The 17,148-nt window shown below is 41.6% G+C and overlaps 1 protein-coding gene across 1 annotated transcript in view; it reads right to left on the bottom strand.

Moving 5' to 3' along the window:
• Positions 1 to 8,854: 8,854 nt before the first annotated feature.
• The window catches only part of CNOT10 (CCR4-NOT transcription complex subunit 10), a 32,448-nt gene continuing 24,154 nt past the window's right edge, over positions 8,855 to 17,148 (bottom strand). Inside the window, exons 14-19 of the mRNA XM_002198146.7 lie at positions 14,407 to 14,520; positions 12,939 to 13,069; positions 12,193 to 12,228; positions 11,965 to 12,092; positions 10,623 to 10,698; positions 8,855 to 9,148 (exon numbers count right to left, since the gene is read on the bottom strand). Coding sequence (XP_002198182.1) covers positions 8,994 to 9,148; positions 10,623 to 10,698; positions 11,965 to 12,092; positions 12,193 to 12,228; positions 12,939 to 13,069; positions 14,407 to 14,520 — 640 coding nt within the window. The 3' untranslated portion in view covers positions 8,855 to 8,993. The remainder of the gene's footprint in view (positions 9,149 to 10,622; positions 10,699 to 11,964; positions 12,093 to 12,192; positions 12,229 to 12,938; positions 13,070 to 14,406; positions 14,521 to 17,148) is intronic.

The following is a 17,148-nucleotide window of genomic DNA, read 5'->3' as shown; positions in this document are numbered from 1 at the left end:
TTGTTGTTTTTGGTTTGTTTTTTTTTTTCATTGCTGCTGCAGCAGAGAACTTTTTCCTGTTCTCCTTTTTATACCTCAGTGTGTTTGATTTACTGGCGAGCACAGTATCTTGTTCCCAGACCACTTTGAACGTTTTATGAAAGTGAGTGAGATTCATTTGCCAGGAAGAGCAAATTTGCATCTTTTTTGGCATTTCTGTGTATTTTTTTACTGAAACACAGGAATTTAACAGCACAAAGTGAAGCTGAAGAAAATGCACAAAAATTCTTTAAGTTTAAACCAAATTGTTCATTTTAGTGGCTTAGTACAGTCATTGTAAAGTTTAGATAAAAAGCAAGGCTTCCTTTAATATATCCAGTCATTGAGAATTAATCATTTTTACCCCTTTTCACCTGAAAGCTAAATTAGTTTGAAAAAAGTTAGTTTATTTTTATCAGTGCCCCTAATCCAGGTAACAGAAGAGGTTAAGAGGAGCATTGAAACAGGGAAAATTAAACCTTTTTGATTTACTTTCTTGTGAAATGACTTAGCATTTTTTTGCTCCTTCCCACAGAGAAACCTTAAGGGAATAATGTTTGAATTTGTTAGAAGTGGTACCTTTTCCCAAAAGTAAGAAATAAGCACAGCTTTGGAGATTCAGGGTGTGATATGGAGAAGTGAACAGTAGTTTGGCTTTGTTTTATTTTGGGTTTTTTTTTGTTCAGAGAGGATTGCAATAACTATCACTGATTAAGTTTGTTGGGGTTTTTTTTGGTTTTTTTTTTGTTTTGTTTTTGTTTTTTTCCTTGTTTGGTTTTTTTCGTTGTTGTTCATCTTCTGGCTTCCCCAGAGAGCTGGACTGAAGATTTTGGGAATAGCTACTGTAGCTTTTACGGTGGGTGGGGTGGGCCTGTAGCTCCCTGCTGCAGGAACTGTGGCTACAGATCCAAGTGAAGAGTTACCAGTACCAGCTAAAGGCAAACTGCATCAAGGTGAAACTTTGCTGCTTTTTTCCCAGGGCAGTACCAAAGACTTCTGTGTAAAATTAATGTATATGATCCTTAAAAACTTGGAGGCAGAGGGAAGTTTGCCCTTTCGGGGATATAGAAACTGGTGTTCTGAGAAGCAGAAACCTTTGGGGAGAATAGAGATCTCTTTAGCAAAATGTGACTTTGAGTCCCTGGAAGGATTTGGTTTTATTCTTAAATTTCCTGCATTCCAGTTTAGCTGTTCATGCCGATATGGTCTCTAAAGACCTGTAGCTTGACCCTCTGGTGTTTGCAAACAAGAATTGCTTAAAGTGGGGAACATTACTCTTTGCAATGGAAAAACTCTTGTCAGTAGTCTTGAGTTTGGAAATGCCATGGGATTTACCTTACTGTTTGCAAGAGAAGATCTCAGAAATGTAAATGTGGTCGTTGTCAAAAAGTCTGAAGAGCCTTAACCATCCTGCAAGGAAAGGGTTCATCTCTCTGCCAGCCACCATGCACAAAAGTGACCTGAGGTTGAAAGGCTCTTTACAAGTTTGTGAGAAATCACAAGGTGCACTTTCCTTCTTGCTGCTTTTCCCCTCCAAGGAGTGTTAACTTTGAGTTTTGTAGAAATACCAATGATGTGTGCAGGCAGAGAGAGCTGCCGCTTTAGAGGAGGCTTAAACTAAAGGACCAGAAAGAGACAAGAAAGATTCATGAGTTGGCAAAACCTCATTCAAAAGAAGGGTGAGGAAAACCACCTAAATTAAATGGGATAAAACAACTGTGCTGCCTTTCAGCCAAAGCCTTAAGGAAGCAAACTCTTCAAAGCAGTGTGTTTCAGTTAGGCTTAATCTTAGGATGGCATGGTTTAAAAACAGTCTTGAAAGGATAATCTTTTATACAGATGTCTGTCATTAAATTTCTGTGGCCACACAAAACATGTATGAGAAATAGCTAGTTTACCTTAAAGTTTTGCAAGTTCTGCCTGTGTGCACGCCTCCCTTCTTGGGGGTAGCCTACAGTTGTGACAGATGTCCATGGTTGTCTTGTATTATTCAGCCCAAGAATTATTTGCAACTTGGGCTGTGAAAACTAATAGCCTGCAAGATCTAGATACCAAAGAATAGTGGTTTAAAAAGCTTTAATGTTTAGTCTGCAGCATCCTTGCAGTTACCGTATCATGTCTTAATGAAAATGCCAGGTCTCTAAATAATTTGACCACAGTGGCTGACAGTGTTGAAGTATCCTAGAAATGCTCTTGTGCTTAAAAGCTTCTGGGGTTTGCCCTTCTCTGTGGCTAGAAGGGAGTTGTTTTTCCAGGCATTAAGAAAGAAAGTTAAGTGTGCAGCCAGAATTGTGTTGAACTGGAGGAATGTTTTGTCCCCCCAGCCTGCACCGTGTGGAAGGTGACAGACACTGAAGTTGCCCTTTGCTGTTTTGAATGGAGCCATTGCACAGCCCCCCAGCCCAGCTCAGCCAGGAAGAGGAATGACTTAAACTCTAAGTTGCTGTCTATTTAACTCAGTGGGATTTTCTTGCAAACCGAACCTTGAGTGTTTGACCTCATGTTGTTGGGGAGCTTTTTCGTTTTAAAAACACTACTATTTAGCTACCCAAAAAGAATTCCTTATCTTTGTGATAGATAGTGCTAAGCACACTTGGTCTCATTGAAGAGTGGTAGTGTAGCTTATAAAATGGAGTGTTTATATGCAATGAAAAAAAAGTAGTGCTAATATACAATGCCAACATCAGATGCCCCATAGAGGCTTATCAAAAAGTAATCAACAAGATTCCAACCTTGCTCCGCTTGCTTTTCCATACATGTTCTCAGGTTAATTGCCCCAGTATTGTAATGTACATGCATGCTGAGAGGAAAAGCAAGGCTTCTTGGAGCTGGATTGCAAACCAAACAAGCATTCAGAGTAACCTTCTTAACTAGGGGCAATGGCCTGGAGAAGGGTAAAGTGAGTGTGTGCCTCTTCACTGGGGAACAGCAAATGTGGGGGACAGAGCTGTTTACTTGAACTCCCGAAGGATTTTTCTCTATGCCAGGTTAAACCAGTGGTTCTCTGTAAACCTTTTGCTTGACAAAATGTTATCAGCAATCAGTGTAGCTGGTTTGGGTGCTCAGCATATAAAGCAATCTTGTCCTTTCTCAGAATTATTTAAGCAGGAACTTAAGTAGCAAACTGAAGCAGATTCAGTACTTGATAATCCAGGTCCTTCAAATAAGTTGCTCTTTTTTATTTAGTACATTTTAAATATAACTTATTTAAGGAGGCCCACAAACCTGAAACTTTTAAAGAAAACAAGGAAAGGAAGATAACACCTGAAAACTTAATGCATATTAGGGCCAGACATAACCAACCTGGGAGAGAAAAGAAGTTACTTGCATGTGGCATTCCCTTGGAGTTGAAGGAAAGTGGGCCTGGTCCATTACTTTACAGTTAAACCAAAATTGATTTTTGAAGAGAGCAGATTTATAGGCTCATCTTGCCATAACTTTGATCATAAGATTTCTTTGTTCGTTCTAGTTTAAAAAAGTATTGTGCCAAAGTTTTGTTTATTTTTAAAGGAGTGTAAGCCAAATGGTGCCAAAAGGTAATAGGGTATTTAAAAGTAGAGATATTTAGACAAACAGTTTGGAACTGTATAAAAAAGGAACACTGGTACTTGCGTTAGACAAATGTTGTACCTTTGGGTCTTTGAGTCCTTGGGAGTTTGAAACCCAGTTTGCTGTGGTACAAAATGCACAACTAGAGATGCCACTATCTTTTGCTTGAAGTTCTACCTCACTTTGCAGAAGTAAATCATCTACCTCAATTTAGCATCAGACAGGTTTGGGACATAGTTGAGGCCTGGAGGAAGGATTCATCCTGCCTGTTGGAAGAGCATTTTCATTGAAACAGAGATACTAAGTGTGTACTATGTGGTGACTGCTTGCTTTTGTTTGCTTTTATTTTTGCTGCCTGCCTATGGAGATATTAAGCTGCCCTTGCTAGAGAATGTGTAAATAAAATCAAATGTTCAGGCAAACTGGACTGAGACCTGAAACGCTTTTGAGTTTGTTCTGGTTTCACTACAAAGTATGGAAGTGTAAACTTTTGTTCAGTATTAAGACACTACTGGCTGACGTGACATACTTCATGTTCATTTGCAGTGTTCTTATGTCCGTAAGACCTTTAGGTCTTCTCTCTACAAGAGAAAAACTTTTATGCATGCCTACCAATGTGTCCTGTTTGGGAGGACTGGTGTTATGATTGCTGTAAACACAATGCTATACCAAATGCTTGAAGGGAATAAGGTCCTGGTTTTTTATTTTATTGACTTGGTGATTGTATTAATAACTTGCTTGACTCAATGGGATTTTTTCCACCATGACAAAGCAATCAAGTTCCTATTCCTGGAGGGCAGCTTAGGTTCAGACATACTCGGGAGAGGCAGTTGAAAACCAGTGTCCTGGGGTTTTAGGCAAGTTAACTAGTGATGTTCAACATACCCTGTTTTACCTGTGGAGTTAAGTTGCAGAAGCATATTTTCAGACTACTCTATTGGAGGAAAAAGAAGTCCTTTTTCCTCCCCAGCTCATACTAAGGGGTGGCAGAAGTGGGTGCAGGAGACCCCTAATAACAATAGGCTGTGTTGGGTTTGGTAAATGTTATGGTGGGAAATGTACATTGATGTCTCTAAGTGATCTTACGGGTTAACAAGCCAGACTGGCATCTTTTTCCATCATTGTTCAACCAATAATGGTTCTAAAAATGCTTTGTGTACCTGCATGGTCTTAGACCTTCTATTAATGATTGTATCAACTTACAAACTCAGGTAGATAATTTTTTAAGCTCTTTTCATAGAGCCTTACTGACTGAATGTTAAGTGTCTGTGTACTGATGTAGTTGAGTAACTTCCTTTTGAACTACCAGACTAGTTTAAAAAAAAAAAAAAGCCCTTTTATAGGTTTGTAGAGTACTTTTCAGACAATGTAGTAGTTTTTCCTTCAGAGGGAGGATGTCTGTTTCTGAGGGTTTTTTTAGTTTATTTTTTTTTCTCTCTAAATTGACTAAGAGGTTTTTAACTAGTTTGTAAGGTTTGCTTAGTCACCTGAGTTGGTGGGGGTTTCTTATGTCTGTGACTCTTGTTTGTACTGTGCATTACCTGTCATGCCCTGCTCACTTTGTGCACAGGTCCTTGGAGGAGTTGAGGGCGTGAAACACATGCCTGCAATTTAACTCAAATAGAAGTTGCAAGCCTTGAACAAAATGAAGCTCAGCCCCATGACACCAGTGTCAAACATGCCTTTTTTTTTTTCTCCTCCTTCCCACCCCGCCCCCCTTAACTGGCTGTAAATGTATGCCCCATCTTACAAATTTTTCTGATTTGTAAGTAGCATTGCTGATTTATAAGTAGCATTGATTTATAAGTAGCATTGTCTCAGTGCAGGTTTGCATTGGGATCCAGGCCGATCTTGTCATTTTTTGGATGTTGGCATCTTGAATTTATTTGGTTTCTTAGTTTCCTCTTCTGTTATTTCTTTCCTACTTTAGTAAATAATCATGCTGCTCTCGTAATAATAATGAAACATCTCAGGAGGTCAGACAGTGCTCTGCCTTTAATGAGCTGCTCGGAGCTTTTGTATCTAACTGAAATGGGTCAGGCTGTGACAAAAATTGCCGTGCTCCAAAAAGGGCATCACATTTCTACTTGGACAAAAAGTGATTTAATTTTTACTTGTCAGATGTTGAGTACTGCAGAGAAGAAAGCATGACAGGTTATGTGCAAACTTTTATGTAGAATAAGTGAACAAAATGTTAGAACCCTTGTGTTAATGGAGGCTTCTGAATGTATCTTTGTGGTCCATAGGGAAGGCTGAAGGATGTAGCAAGGAGACGATGTATCAGCTACTGGCAGCCTTAAAACAAAGTCAGTGTCTCTCTGGACTTTAAAATGTTCCTATGCAGTTTATTTTATTTTTGTTTAATCAAATAAATGTGAGTTTTTTTTCACGGCAACTCTGTGTATGTGTGTTTCTGTATTACCCAGGAAAAGCCTTCTCTTCTATCAGGATGCAAAAAAGAAAAAGCTCCTCCTAGTTGTCATGTGTTATTAGAAAAAGTCCTCATTGTCATGACTGGAGAAGAGAGCTGTGATATTGAACTCACTGCTTCAAACTCCATCCTTTTTTCCCAATATTTTGCCAGAAAGCTTCTGGTTTAACTTTTTAGGTCTATTTCTAGGTTTCCTTTCCTTCACTTTGGCCACTGAAAGAATGCTCCTTCTGCATGGCAATGTAAAGCAAAGCCACCAGAACATTTAATACGTTTCTCTGGCATCTTACCAGGGCACGCTGTCAACAAAAGTTGGGTTAGTGGAAAGCTGCCATTTTCCCTCACTACCTTGGAAAAGGTTTGAAAAGAAAATGTGAGCATAGGAGGATGCTCTTCAAGTGAGGTTTGAGAATTAAAGCCACTGACTAAATTCCCAGCATGGGTAGCAGTGGTGGTGGATTCCAGGCTCTGGAAGTGCTGGCTGCTTTAGCTTTTTGAAGCCAAAATGCCTTGTGGGCCTGTACAGCTGTAGGGTTCTCTCATCAAAATCCTTCACCAGGCCCTTGCTTTCTTCCTGCTGGAGCAGCTGGCAACATGTCAGGAGTACAGAAATCCCTTTAAGAGGGAGAGAGGCAGGGAGAATGCCCTGTGGGGGCAAGGCACAAAGGCTGCCCAGGTGAGTTTGTCCAGCTTCCTGTGTTACTCTGTATTGCATTGGCTCCTCTGTGCCCTCTTCCTGAAGACAACTGGAACCCAGAAGCTCCCTGAACACCAGGAGATGGCTCAGGACACTGCTCAATGAGTGCTGACCAGTCCTTGCACCGGGGCCATGGGCAGAGCTAAAGGTCCTGATCAGAGGAACAGCAGTGACCACAGGCGTGGTGCAGGAACAGTCCTGAGGCAGCAACAAGGCTTGTGTGTGGTGGGGGAAAAAGAAATGCAGCACCCTTTCTCCTGCTGTGAGAATATGAGCCAGTGTGCTGCTGCAGGGGAGATCCTGGAGGTAAGGGGAGAGTGGGGGAGAGAGACAGGCACCCTTTCTTCAGGAAGTGGCCCAAACCAAACTGTTGAGCATTATTGGGTTTACCAACTTTACCCACTGCTGAGCCTGGGCTGCTCATGCTCATGTTTTTCTACTGAAATACAGCTCACCGTTACTTCACTTTCACTTCTTGCCTACCAGAGATTAAAAGGATTGAAGGTAGAAGTTAGATCCTTGGCTGCTGCCTCCCTTGATGTGTTATTTAATTTTTCCTTTCTGTTTAATAGCAAGAGATCATCAGCACTGTCCACCCCCCTGTGCAGGCAGTGCCGCGGGCAGGGGAGAGGGCACAGCTGCAGCGGGGGCTGCGCCGCCCCAGGACACCGCGCTGGGCCCGAGGCTGCGATAAGATGTGCCTTATCTGGGAACAACTGCATCCTTCACCCAGCCCGGGCACGGCCAGAGCATCTTTTGCATGTGAATGCCCCGCATTCCTGGGGGGGCGGGGAAGAATCTTCTCTATTCAGGGCCGGGACCACACAGGGAGCATCTTGAACTTTCCTGTATTTAATCAGTCTATCTACTCTGACGTAAAAAATCTATCAGCTCCCTTTCTTCCTTCTTTCAGAAAGGTGATCACTACCAACTTACTCCTGATACTTTTTTTATTCCTAATGTTTCTAAACTGTTTGCCCCTACCTGAGGACAAGAGTGCATTGCAGCATTTTCAGTGATAGAAAAGTTACTGGAAAGGCAGCTACTGGGTTGTGTTCTGGAAGGACTGAAAAGCAGGGCAGGCAGTTACCTGACAGAGTAGCAGGTCTCAAGCTTGCTCTGTCCTGCTTCCTGCTGGAGGCACACCTGTGCTCACTCCACAACTACATTGTTGAACACACTTGCTGTACTGTTTCTGTCAGCTGGTTTCTCCAAGATGATGGATACAAAAACAGGGTGTCCTGCTGCCCTTCTCTCCTGGACACATCTGCATTCCCTCACACTCACGGTACTGAGAGCAGAAGTGGCAGGCCCTGAATCCAAGGTGCTGCTGGGAGAAGCGACCTCTTGGTGCTGGCTGGAGGCAAAGTACAAAGCCAGCAGCACAGGGAGATAAGGTGGTAGCTCAGCTCTACCCTGGAGATTATCAGGATAGCTGAAATGGCACAAAACAACCCTGGAGGGACTGTGAGAGGAGTGCTGGGCTCCAATCATCTTACACCTCTCCTCCCCTCCTGTGCTCGGAGTAAGCAGAAGGTCCTTGATTATGCTCCAGCTTCCTTTGAGTAAAAGGCAATTTTTTTTTTTTTTTGTTAGAGAGGTATTCCTCTACATTGGAAACTAGATTAAAATCTGCCACAATCCCCACCAACCAAAAAAAAAACCCAAACCCCATCAAAAACACCCCCAAAAAAACCCCTCACCCGCCCAATCCCCTGGTCCTCACAAAAAAATCCACCAACAAAAACCTACAAAAAAACACCTCAAACAACCTTTTTCTTATAGCCAGATCCATACTTCCTCCATAGTTGCACCATGATACTGTTCTGTTGGGCAAAGGAAAACCAGGGAGAGGGGAAAACAAAACAAAAGCAAAAAAGAAAAAAGTCAACAGAAACAGGTTCCCTCTTCACTGAGGAAGAGCATGGCTTATATATGTTAAAACAGCAGCAAACACAACAACTCAACTGCTCCTTCAGAAGGACTTTACTTCAGGTAAATGGTTTTCTCCACTCACTGCTCTCCCCTCTATTCTCTTCAAAAAGAGCCGAATTACACATTTGGATAACCTCTTTTTTTTTTTGTGACTAAACTGCCACTGTCATTCAAAGCGGGTACCAATCTCCCATCATTCATGAAATAACCTTTACAAACAAGACTTGTGGTTTACATATTTTATTAAAAATTTACATAAACAAACACACTCCAGCAATTGGGGTATTCAGGTGTCCTAGGTTAAAAAAATATACAAAATCCCAAGCCCCCCTGACCAGGGCAGCAGCAGGTTAAAGCACAACCTCACTTCCTTTGAACAGTGGTGAAAGCTGGCATCTGAATGGGCTGGATGGAGTGGACTGGCTGGAAAACGGGCTTTTTCCGCATGTCAGAGAGGGTTTTCACAGAAGGGAGCAGCTGGTTCCTCTTGATGATCTGCAGTGCCAGCTGCGTGTTACCTACAAGACAAGTTTCAATTAAAAGACCCAAAATACCATCTAATGATGTATGAATTACTGTTCAGGGACAGAGCTGATGAGCCAGGCCTGGGCCCAGGCCAGGTACACCAGCAGTCCTTCCTCTCCCGTGGAATGCTGCCATGGACAGGAAAAACAGTAGATAACAGGAAATTTGAAAAAAAAATAGTTTTGATTGAGTCCACCTATTCTGGGATGAAGACATCAAGCTTTTACCTCAGAGCTGGAAGATGCCAAAGCACCTTCTAATTTCCCAAAGGTCACCACTTCTTTCTCCCAGCTGCACAGTGAGGTGCTAGATCACACACACAATGCCCTCACACAGTGGTATTGCAGACAGTAAATGTGGATGCCAAGGGGATAAAAGAGGTTTTAAAAGAAGAAATCTGATTTTCAACTGTATGTATGGTTCATCAAACAACTACCAATATACATGGAAAACTTACTCTTTGTTATAAATTAAACCTGTGAAATTACAGGAGAAATGGAACTGAGTTGTGAGGAGAGTATTTCTCCCTCATAATTTTGTTTCCCTGAAGTTTTAGTTTCAGAAGAGATGCACCATTTTGTTATTTATAGAACAAAAAATGTCTTTATCCTCTTTTAGTTATGTACTTAAAAGATGGTGAGGGATGTAAATCCGACTTCCTACTCTCTTCTGCTCTGTACATCTTCATTGCAGAAATAAAGGTTTCCAAAATTCCAGTTTAGAAACATCTTTGTAAGAAAAGCTTTGCAGAAGTCTCAATTCCAAATGCAAATGCTCAAATCCTCTGCCTGCCTGCAATGCAACAGCACAAGGGGATGCTGGAACATCCAAGGAAGGGGAACAGGCACACAGAACATTTCACAACACTTGGACAATGAAGTGCCCCCAAGGGGCACAGGTCTGCAACCATGACCGCTTCAAGCAGCAGCTGCACCAGTCTGCTCACACTGCAGAATTCAAGTGCAACCTTTCCAGTTTCCCACTATGTAGAGCTTTCCCCTCATACAAACAAAGTGAACCTTCAAAGGAAAGCATTGTGGAAGAGAAAGTGATCAGTATTACAGGTTTTGCTGCCATACTTGCTCCACTTGCTCTATGTACTTGTCACAGCTTCTTTGGGAAACCTGGATTGTGGTTTCTTTTTAATGGAGAAAGCGTTTCAAACCCTCTTTAGTATAAACTTCATCAAGGGTTTTACTGAACCTATCCCAGACTGATGACTTCTGCACCAAGATAGAAAACTTCAGCTTGGGAAATGAACATTTAGGAGGTCTGGAGTGTGTAAAAACAGTGTGGCAATAAACTATGGAAGTGAAGGTGCACATACCTGGATCCACAGCAGTGTAAAATGGAGGCAGGCCCTAAAGGGTATAGTTCAAACGCTCTCTAGATAGAGTAGGAATGATGAGTGCTGCCCTCCTGCCTTTGTATCCCAAACTTAGGCTGCCAGAACATCTCCCAGCTTACCATTTTGCAACTCAAGATACACAGCCAGCAGGATGGCCTCTGGAGGGATCTCTTTGGGGTGGATCAGCGAAGCAGCCTTATTGAAAAAGAAGAGGGTGGAGAAAAAAAGTGCTTAACAGAAAGTTCCAGAACAAATAAAGTGCCCCTTGACAAGATTGCACCATCTTGGTAACAAAACTAAATAATTCATCAACTAAGACCAGATTTTTTCAAATTCATACACTCCATCATATTTAAGCATGCAAGGAGAGACAGCAAGATTATCTATATAGCAAGATTGTTTCACACTAATTAGCAGGACCATCTGCTGTGTGCTTATGTTCATATGGATCTGTATTTCTTGGGCCAGCCTAGCATGGTTTCCTGGTGAGGTGACAGGTGAAGAAGGTAACCTCCACTGCTCCAAAGTTCAGAATACAAAGTTAACAAGGATTGTTCATTAGCTTTCCATATACAACCAGTTTTCAGCTATGACATCAATGAATTTACTGTAGATGCAGAGCCCCACTGTATTTTACATCCATGGGTGGCCTTGCACTCCTTTGGGCTTTACATAGGTGTTACAGAGCTCAAGCAGAGACACTTGCCCCATAAGAATTCATAAGAATCCTCAGAAGGAAGAAGAGCCAAACAACTGCCTTAAGTAGCTGAGAGCCCCACAGAATTTCAATCTTCACAATTACTGTGAAGTAATTTGGAAGCTGCTGTTTCTGTTTGTAGCTCAACAATGCACCCAAGCAGTCTTCCTGACAGACAGGAGTGGCTGCAAAAAAAAGAAACACCATGACTGAAAGAGATGGGTCCCAGCCATGAGAAAGACCAAGTGATGTGACACAGGCTAAGTGGAGACAACATTTCAAAAGCAGTACTTGAGAATTCTTGGGACAAGAGGCAGACAAGGGGCATACTTCCAGCAGAATTGCAGTTTGTTCTCACAGCCCTAAAGATAACAGTTCTGATGGTGAGTTATTAAATGACATGGGAGAAAACCTTCTCTGAATTATTAATAATTACTACTAGACCATTAAACAGACCACAGAAAACCCCAAACAAACAAGTAAACTTAAACGTGAAAAGGCCATCTTCTGCTGTTCTGGTATGACCTAAGGAAAATAAAATGCTGCCTCTGTAGTGGTACGGAACTTTTTACACAAGTAAGAAATTTGGTATTAATTTTGGTTTTAACAGAGACTGGTTCATAAAGACAGAAGAAAACCACCATCCCAGCAGGGTCTGCAAATAAGCCTGGGCTGTGAAATCACCAGAATTCACTGTGATCTGGATGGCACTTTGAAGGAAGTACATTTGTCCCTAAAGCTGCCTTGAGCTTTGTTTTTCATACCTGATGAAGACACTTTCGAGCTTTGTCATATTCGCTCCTCAAGCAGTAAGCGCTTCCAAGGTTAAATAACATCATTGTTCGAGCAGACGTGACCGAACTGGGGTAACACTGTGGTGTCTGCTTGCCAGCTGCAATTAAAAAAAAATAAAATTCTTTTTTCCTTACATTTTTATTCCAGTTGGCCAAGTAAGTTCTTGTTCTCTGCTGAATACAGTGGCTGGTACTTACAAGATTCCATTGCCTCATTCTCTCCTTTGTCAGACCCTGCAAAGAAAAAACAAATACAGACACATCGTGTTCTGTGACCTTTTTTAAAAATAATACAAAGATACAAATTTTCTGCTTTCTTCACAGTCTGACATTAAAGAGGGAAAACAGATCATGTATTGTCATTCAAAACTTCCTATCTTCAGTGTTGTGCTTTTAGATGTGCAGATGAGTACAGTGAGTTTAAACTGCAGGCATGTCACTGGAATCAGAGCGGCTTTAGACTCCACCATACAGGTGGTTCTGAAGTGCTTTTCTCTTACAGAATACATCCTAAAAAGAAGACTAAGATACAGTTTAACTAAGTTCTCCTCACTCCTGTATCCCACAAAAGTAGACTGCAGTGTTATGACAAAGCCTTTAAAGACCAAAAAGCTGGAAGAGTTAGTATAAACCAACTCTTATTACAACCATAATAGCACATTTAACAAAAGCCGCTTTCAAAACTTTCCTTCAAACAAAATACAGTCCTATTAATGCTAGAATTAACCACCTCATAGGAATGACAAACAAGGAAAAGACACACCCAACACAAAGTGGGAACTGAAGCCAGGAAAATAAAAACAACACAACACAAACAATACCCTTCCCTACCCTGCAATAACCTACAGGTCTTAAAACAAAACGTCTTAATCATCATTATATTTGTGTCTGCAGGAACGCAGCTGAAAGCATAACCAGTTATAATGAAGTGTGGATGCATTAACCTTGATCCTGCTCATTTGAAGAAATCCCAAGGGAAACATCAGTGACATTCTCGGGGTTCAAGTGAGTGATGGCATCAGATATTCTGTCTAGAGAGATGAGAGCTTCTGCTGCATACAAATGCCCGAGAAACCTACAAAAGCAAAGGGTCAGGGTACCAGTGTCAGCACAGCCATCCCCACAGTTTGTTATCAGAGACAAAAGATGCAGTTTTTCATGTGAGCATATGGGAACACTTGCATGGAAGTTAACTTGCTCATAAAGCATTGTCATAATACCTAGTTCTGCCATTTACTGTTTTTAGGCACCAAAGTTATAAAAATATCCACACGTGAATAATGACAATTCATCCATGCACAGGAGTTTGATTCCACAGAGAAAGTACCTTGGTGGGGCCTTATTCAGAGAATTAAGAAAAGCCACCCCAGAATATGGATATATCTACAATTTAAAGTGTTACTTTATTTTACATTCAATAAATAAAAATTTTCCTGGGATCAAGATACACACATCTTTGTCTTTGCAAAATACCTGTTATTTAGCATTTCCTTCATTACCTAACAGTAACACTGTTATTATGTGTTACCTTGCAAACTCCTCAAAGATCTTGCTAATACAATGACTGTGCAAAAGGATGAACTGCAGTAGGGTGAAGAACAGAAGCCAAAGTATTTAATTGGCATGGACGAGTTTAAAGCATGGTGCCAGCATATAAAAGTAAATACAAGTTACCTTGCCTTCCACAAATACATTACCAGTTTTGAAAAATATTACTAATATAAAAACTTGCGCTACACTTTATCCTGTGCATTAAATGCACAGTGTCAAAAGGATAGGACTGAAGTTGCCTTCTTTGAATTTGTAGAGCTGTATGAGAACTGATGGGTAAACAAAGAATGCACGTTGAATATCCTTAAAAAAATACAGTGCCAAATGTATTGAGAGGTGAACAAGAGAAACTGAAGAATGGAACCTACATAAGCAGCAGTAGCAGGTGAAGTGATAGTTCTGCACACACAAGATCTGTTACCCTGAGTGACTGAGCACACCTTCCCCTCTGAGGCTGTAGTTTCATAAGTAACCTTGCAGCTGTGTGGGCTTGGGCTGATGTTGGCTACCCACAGCTGCACATCCCTACCCCTTGTGCTGTGCCAAACATGTGCAACCCTGTAGTGAATCACGACAGAGACCTGATGGTCCTGCTCCCACATGGGACTCAGAGCTGGAGAAACAGTAACAAAAGCAGCAATTGATTCCAAATTATGTGTAATTCATACACAAAGGAGGGAATTCATGTTCCTGTGTGTCAATGGACATTTAGTCAAGAGCTTCAAGAACAAGAGCAGGCTAAGCAATTCTTTGCATTAGACACAGATTTGGCAAGCAACTACAGAAATTGGAAGCTTCAACTCAGAACTGTCCAGCAAAAAAACAGAGCTGAGAAAGAAGAAATGATCCCATCAGACTTACTTAAGAGACCCTGAGAGCTTTGGTTGCTGCAGAAGTTTATCTGCATGATTCAATGCCATAAGGTTATCCCCCAAAGCCAGAGCAACGTAAGCACTACATGCAAGGATCGAGCACCTGGAAGGAAACACAAAAGAAAAGGGGAGGGGAGAGAGTCAATATGTTAAATGGAGAATTCTGTGATTCCAAATACAATTGTTAAATCTTCTTTCTTGCTTAATGCTGAAGAAATAAATCAAACTTTCAATAATGACTTCCCACCTAACTATGAAGTAAAAAAGGTAGTTTTCATTATTTATGGGCTTATTGTCCTGCCAATATAAACCAAGGATCACCATGGTGTGCTCAGTAAGATTTTGAAGTTTTCATCATAAATAACAGACTACAAAAAATGGACTTCACCATGTGTCATTTTTCTCACATTTAGTTTCCCTTTCTCACACTCATTACTGATCTTGCCTTGGACTCTCATTTGTACTCCTTTGCCCACACCTTCTGTTGTAGAGTAGCAGATTTCTAGATTGCTAGAAGACACAATCTACAGACACAGTAGCTATCAATTAAACTGTAACATATTTCACTCTTCTATTGAACAACATCTGCACACAGGGAGACAAACATGGGAGAATTTGGCATTTCCAGTTTTGTGTTCACTTGAGGGCTGTAACCCAGTGCCAAGACTCTGAGCGATCCATGGCATTTTGTTGCCATCACAGACTTGCTTACCTTTCCAAAACTAGAAAATCTCTGGCAGTTCATTTAATGAAATCTGAACTACTCACATTTTCCATCTTCAAACAATAACCCCACATCAGGATGCCATCATTAGGCCAAGCTTCACACTTTGTAATAACTGCCGCCCTCTCCAAACACTGTTCTTGGGGATATTTTCCACTTGGTAAAACATCTTTCAGTGCAGGCTGCCTTGTCCTCAGGGCACAAACCTCTGCCCATGACGCCCTGCTGTGAGCAGGACTGTTCTTCTCCAGGGAGGACAAGTGGATGCTCTGAGTGGGGTCTCACATTGGGAGCGACGGGAGGAGAGCTGTCGGCTCTCCCGCTGGTAGGCGGGCTATTATTGCGCCAGCCTTCTGGCAACTGTCAAGCCCACTTTTGGTCCAGCAGTAAGTCATGTAATTCATGGCAGGACCTGGGGTGCCTTTATTCCCCTTTCCCAGGAGGCATGCTCCTTAATTATGCACAAGCAGGATAAGAAACTTCTCCAGTGTTTCCCCCTACCCCCCACTTCCTCTCCACCGTGTCCAGATGTCACATCAAATCTGAACACATACAAAAGCGTGAGAGAGGGAGAGGAAAGCTTCCCCAGCTCAAGTCCCAAACCTAAAATATTTCTGAAAGGTTGTGACTGGGGAGGGGGATGGAATGGGGAAAAAAATCTCTGCAATAACAGCCTGCTTCTAACTAACCTCTTTTTGTCTCTGCCTCAAGGAAATACAGCTTTTAAATCATCAGAGATGCTGTATGTCACCAGCCAAATACCCTTAGACACAAGTCAGGGCCTGCAGAGTTGGTTATTACTGCCCTTCCCATTAATGTGTGTTACATTACCCACAATTTTTTTAAAGCCTATTTTTACTTCTCCAAGTGTAAATTCAAACACAACACATGCTCCAATCACACAACAGGATGAAACCTACTCCTCTGCTCTAAGCACTAGTCGCTGTTTGCTACTACACAAGAGCTGGCAAAAGCCTCCAGCAGCAGCCATCTAAGGAGGAAAACATTCAGGTTTCCTCCCATGCAGTTGTGTTCTTGCACTTGGATCCATTGTTGAGTTGGCTGAACCAAATGCTCAGGAGAGCTGACAGCCAACCGGAGCAGAAGAATTGCACCACAAGGGTAAAGACAAACTAGTTTTTCACCCCGGTCAGGATTCTGACAAAACTCCACAGGTCGCCTTTGAGCACCGCAGACTTCCAGCATCACTGAGCCTCCGCATGCCCTAAATAAAACTGCCTTTGCACTAGGAAAAAGAAAAATGTTTTTTTAAACTGCCAGATTATGTCAAACAGCCTCTTGTGTAGGTCTAGGCAACAGGATTTGTCAGCCCACACAGACTGTAAGTTTTCAGAACCCAAACTCCACACCTGACTTGCCTTATTTCTCAAAGAAATGGCAAGCCACAGCAAATCCAGTCCTTTAAAACTTAGTATGAAGGCACCAAAAATGACACTTCTAAACCATTAAGAGAACGTCACTAATCTGAAATAATTTCAAATAGCTAAGCCCAACAATGGATACACAATACTGACTTTTTATGTTTCAACACAGGCAAACAATACAAAATATTAAGAGATACAGAATACAGACTGTGCTTAATCCAAGGGAAAAATCAGTACCAGCAAATGGGAGATGAGGGAAGAACTACACAGTGGCTAAGAGGGAGGAAGAGAGTGAAACAGGTATGAGTGATAATCACTGTAAGCTTCTAGTATTGTGATAGGGCCAAACAGACCACTGCAACCTTTAAATGGATACCTTAGGCAAAACTGGGGAAGTGTAGAGAAAACAAATGATCAAAGGATTCCTTTATCTCTATCTGCTTTGAGGGGGAAAATCAAGGTTCTCACACAAACACCTTCAATCTAGGGAGAAAGACTACAACAAGGTCTGTTGCTGTCTATCTCAACTTTTACAATAAAATCCAGACAATTTTCGAAATGTAGAACTATGGTTTACCAGAACTTTTTTTCTCTTGATGTATCCAAATAGTGTTAGGTGGTT

This window comes from Taeniopygia guttata, chromosome 2, assembly GCF_048771995.1.
Source record: "Taeniopygia guttata chromosome 2, bTaeGut7.mat, whole genome shotgun sequence".
Lineage (NCBI taxonomy): Eukaryota > Metazoa > Chordata > Aves > Passeriformes > Estrildidae > Taeniopygia > Taeniopygia guttata.
Note: the sequence above shows the minus strand (reverse complement) of the source record. Positions and strands in the feature narration are given on the sequence as shown.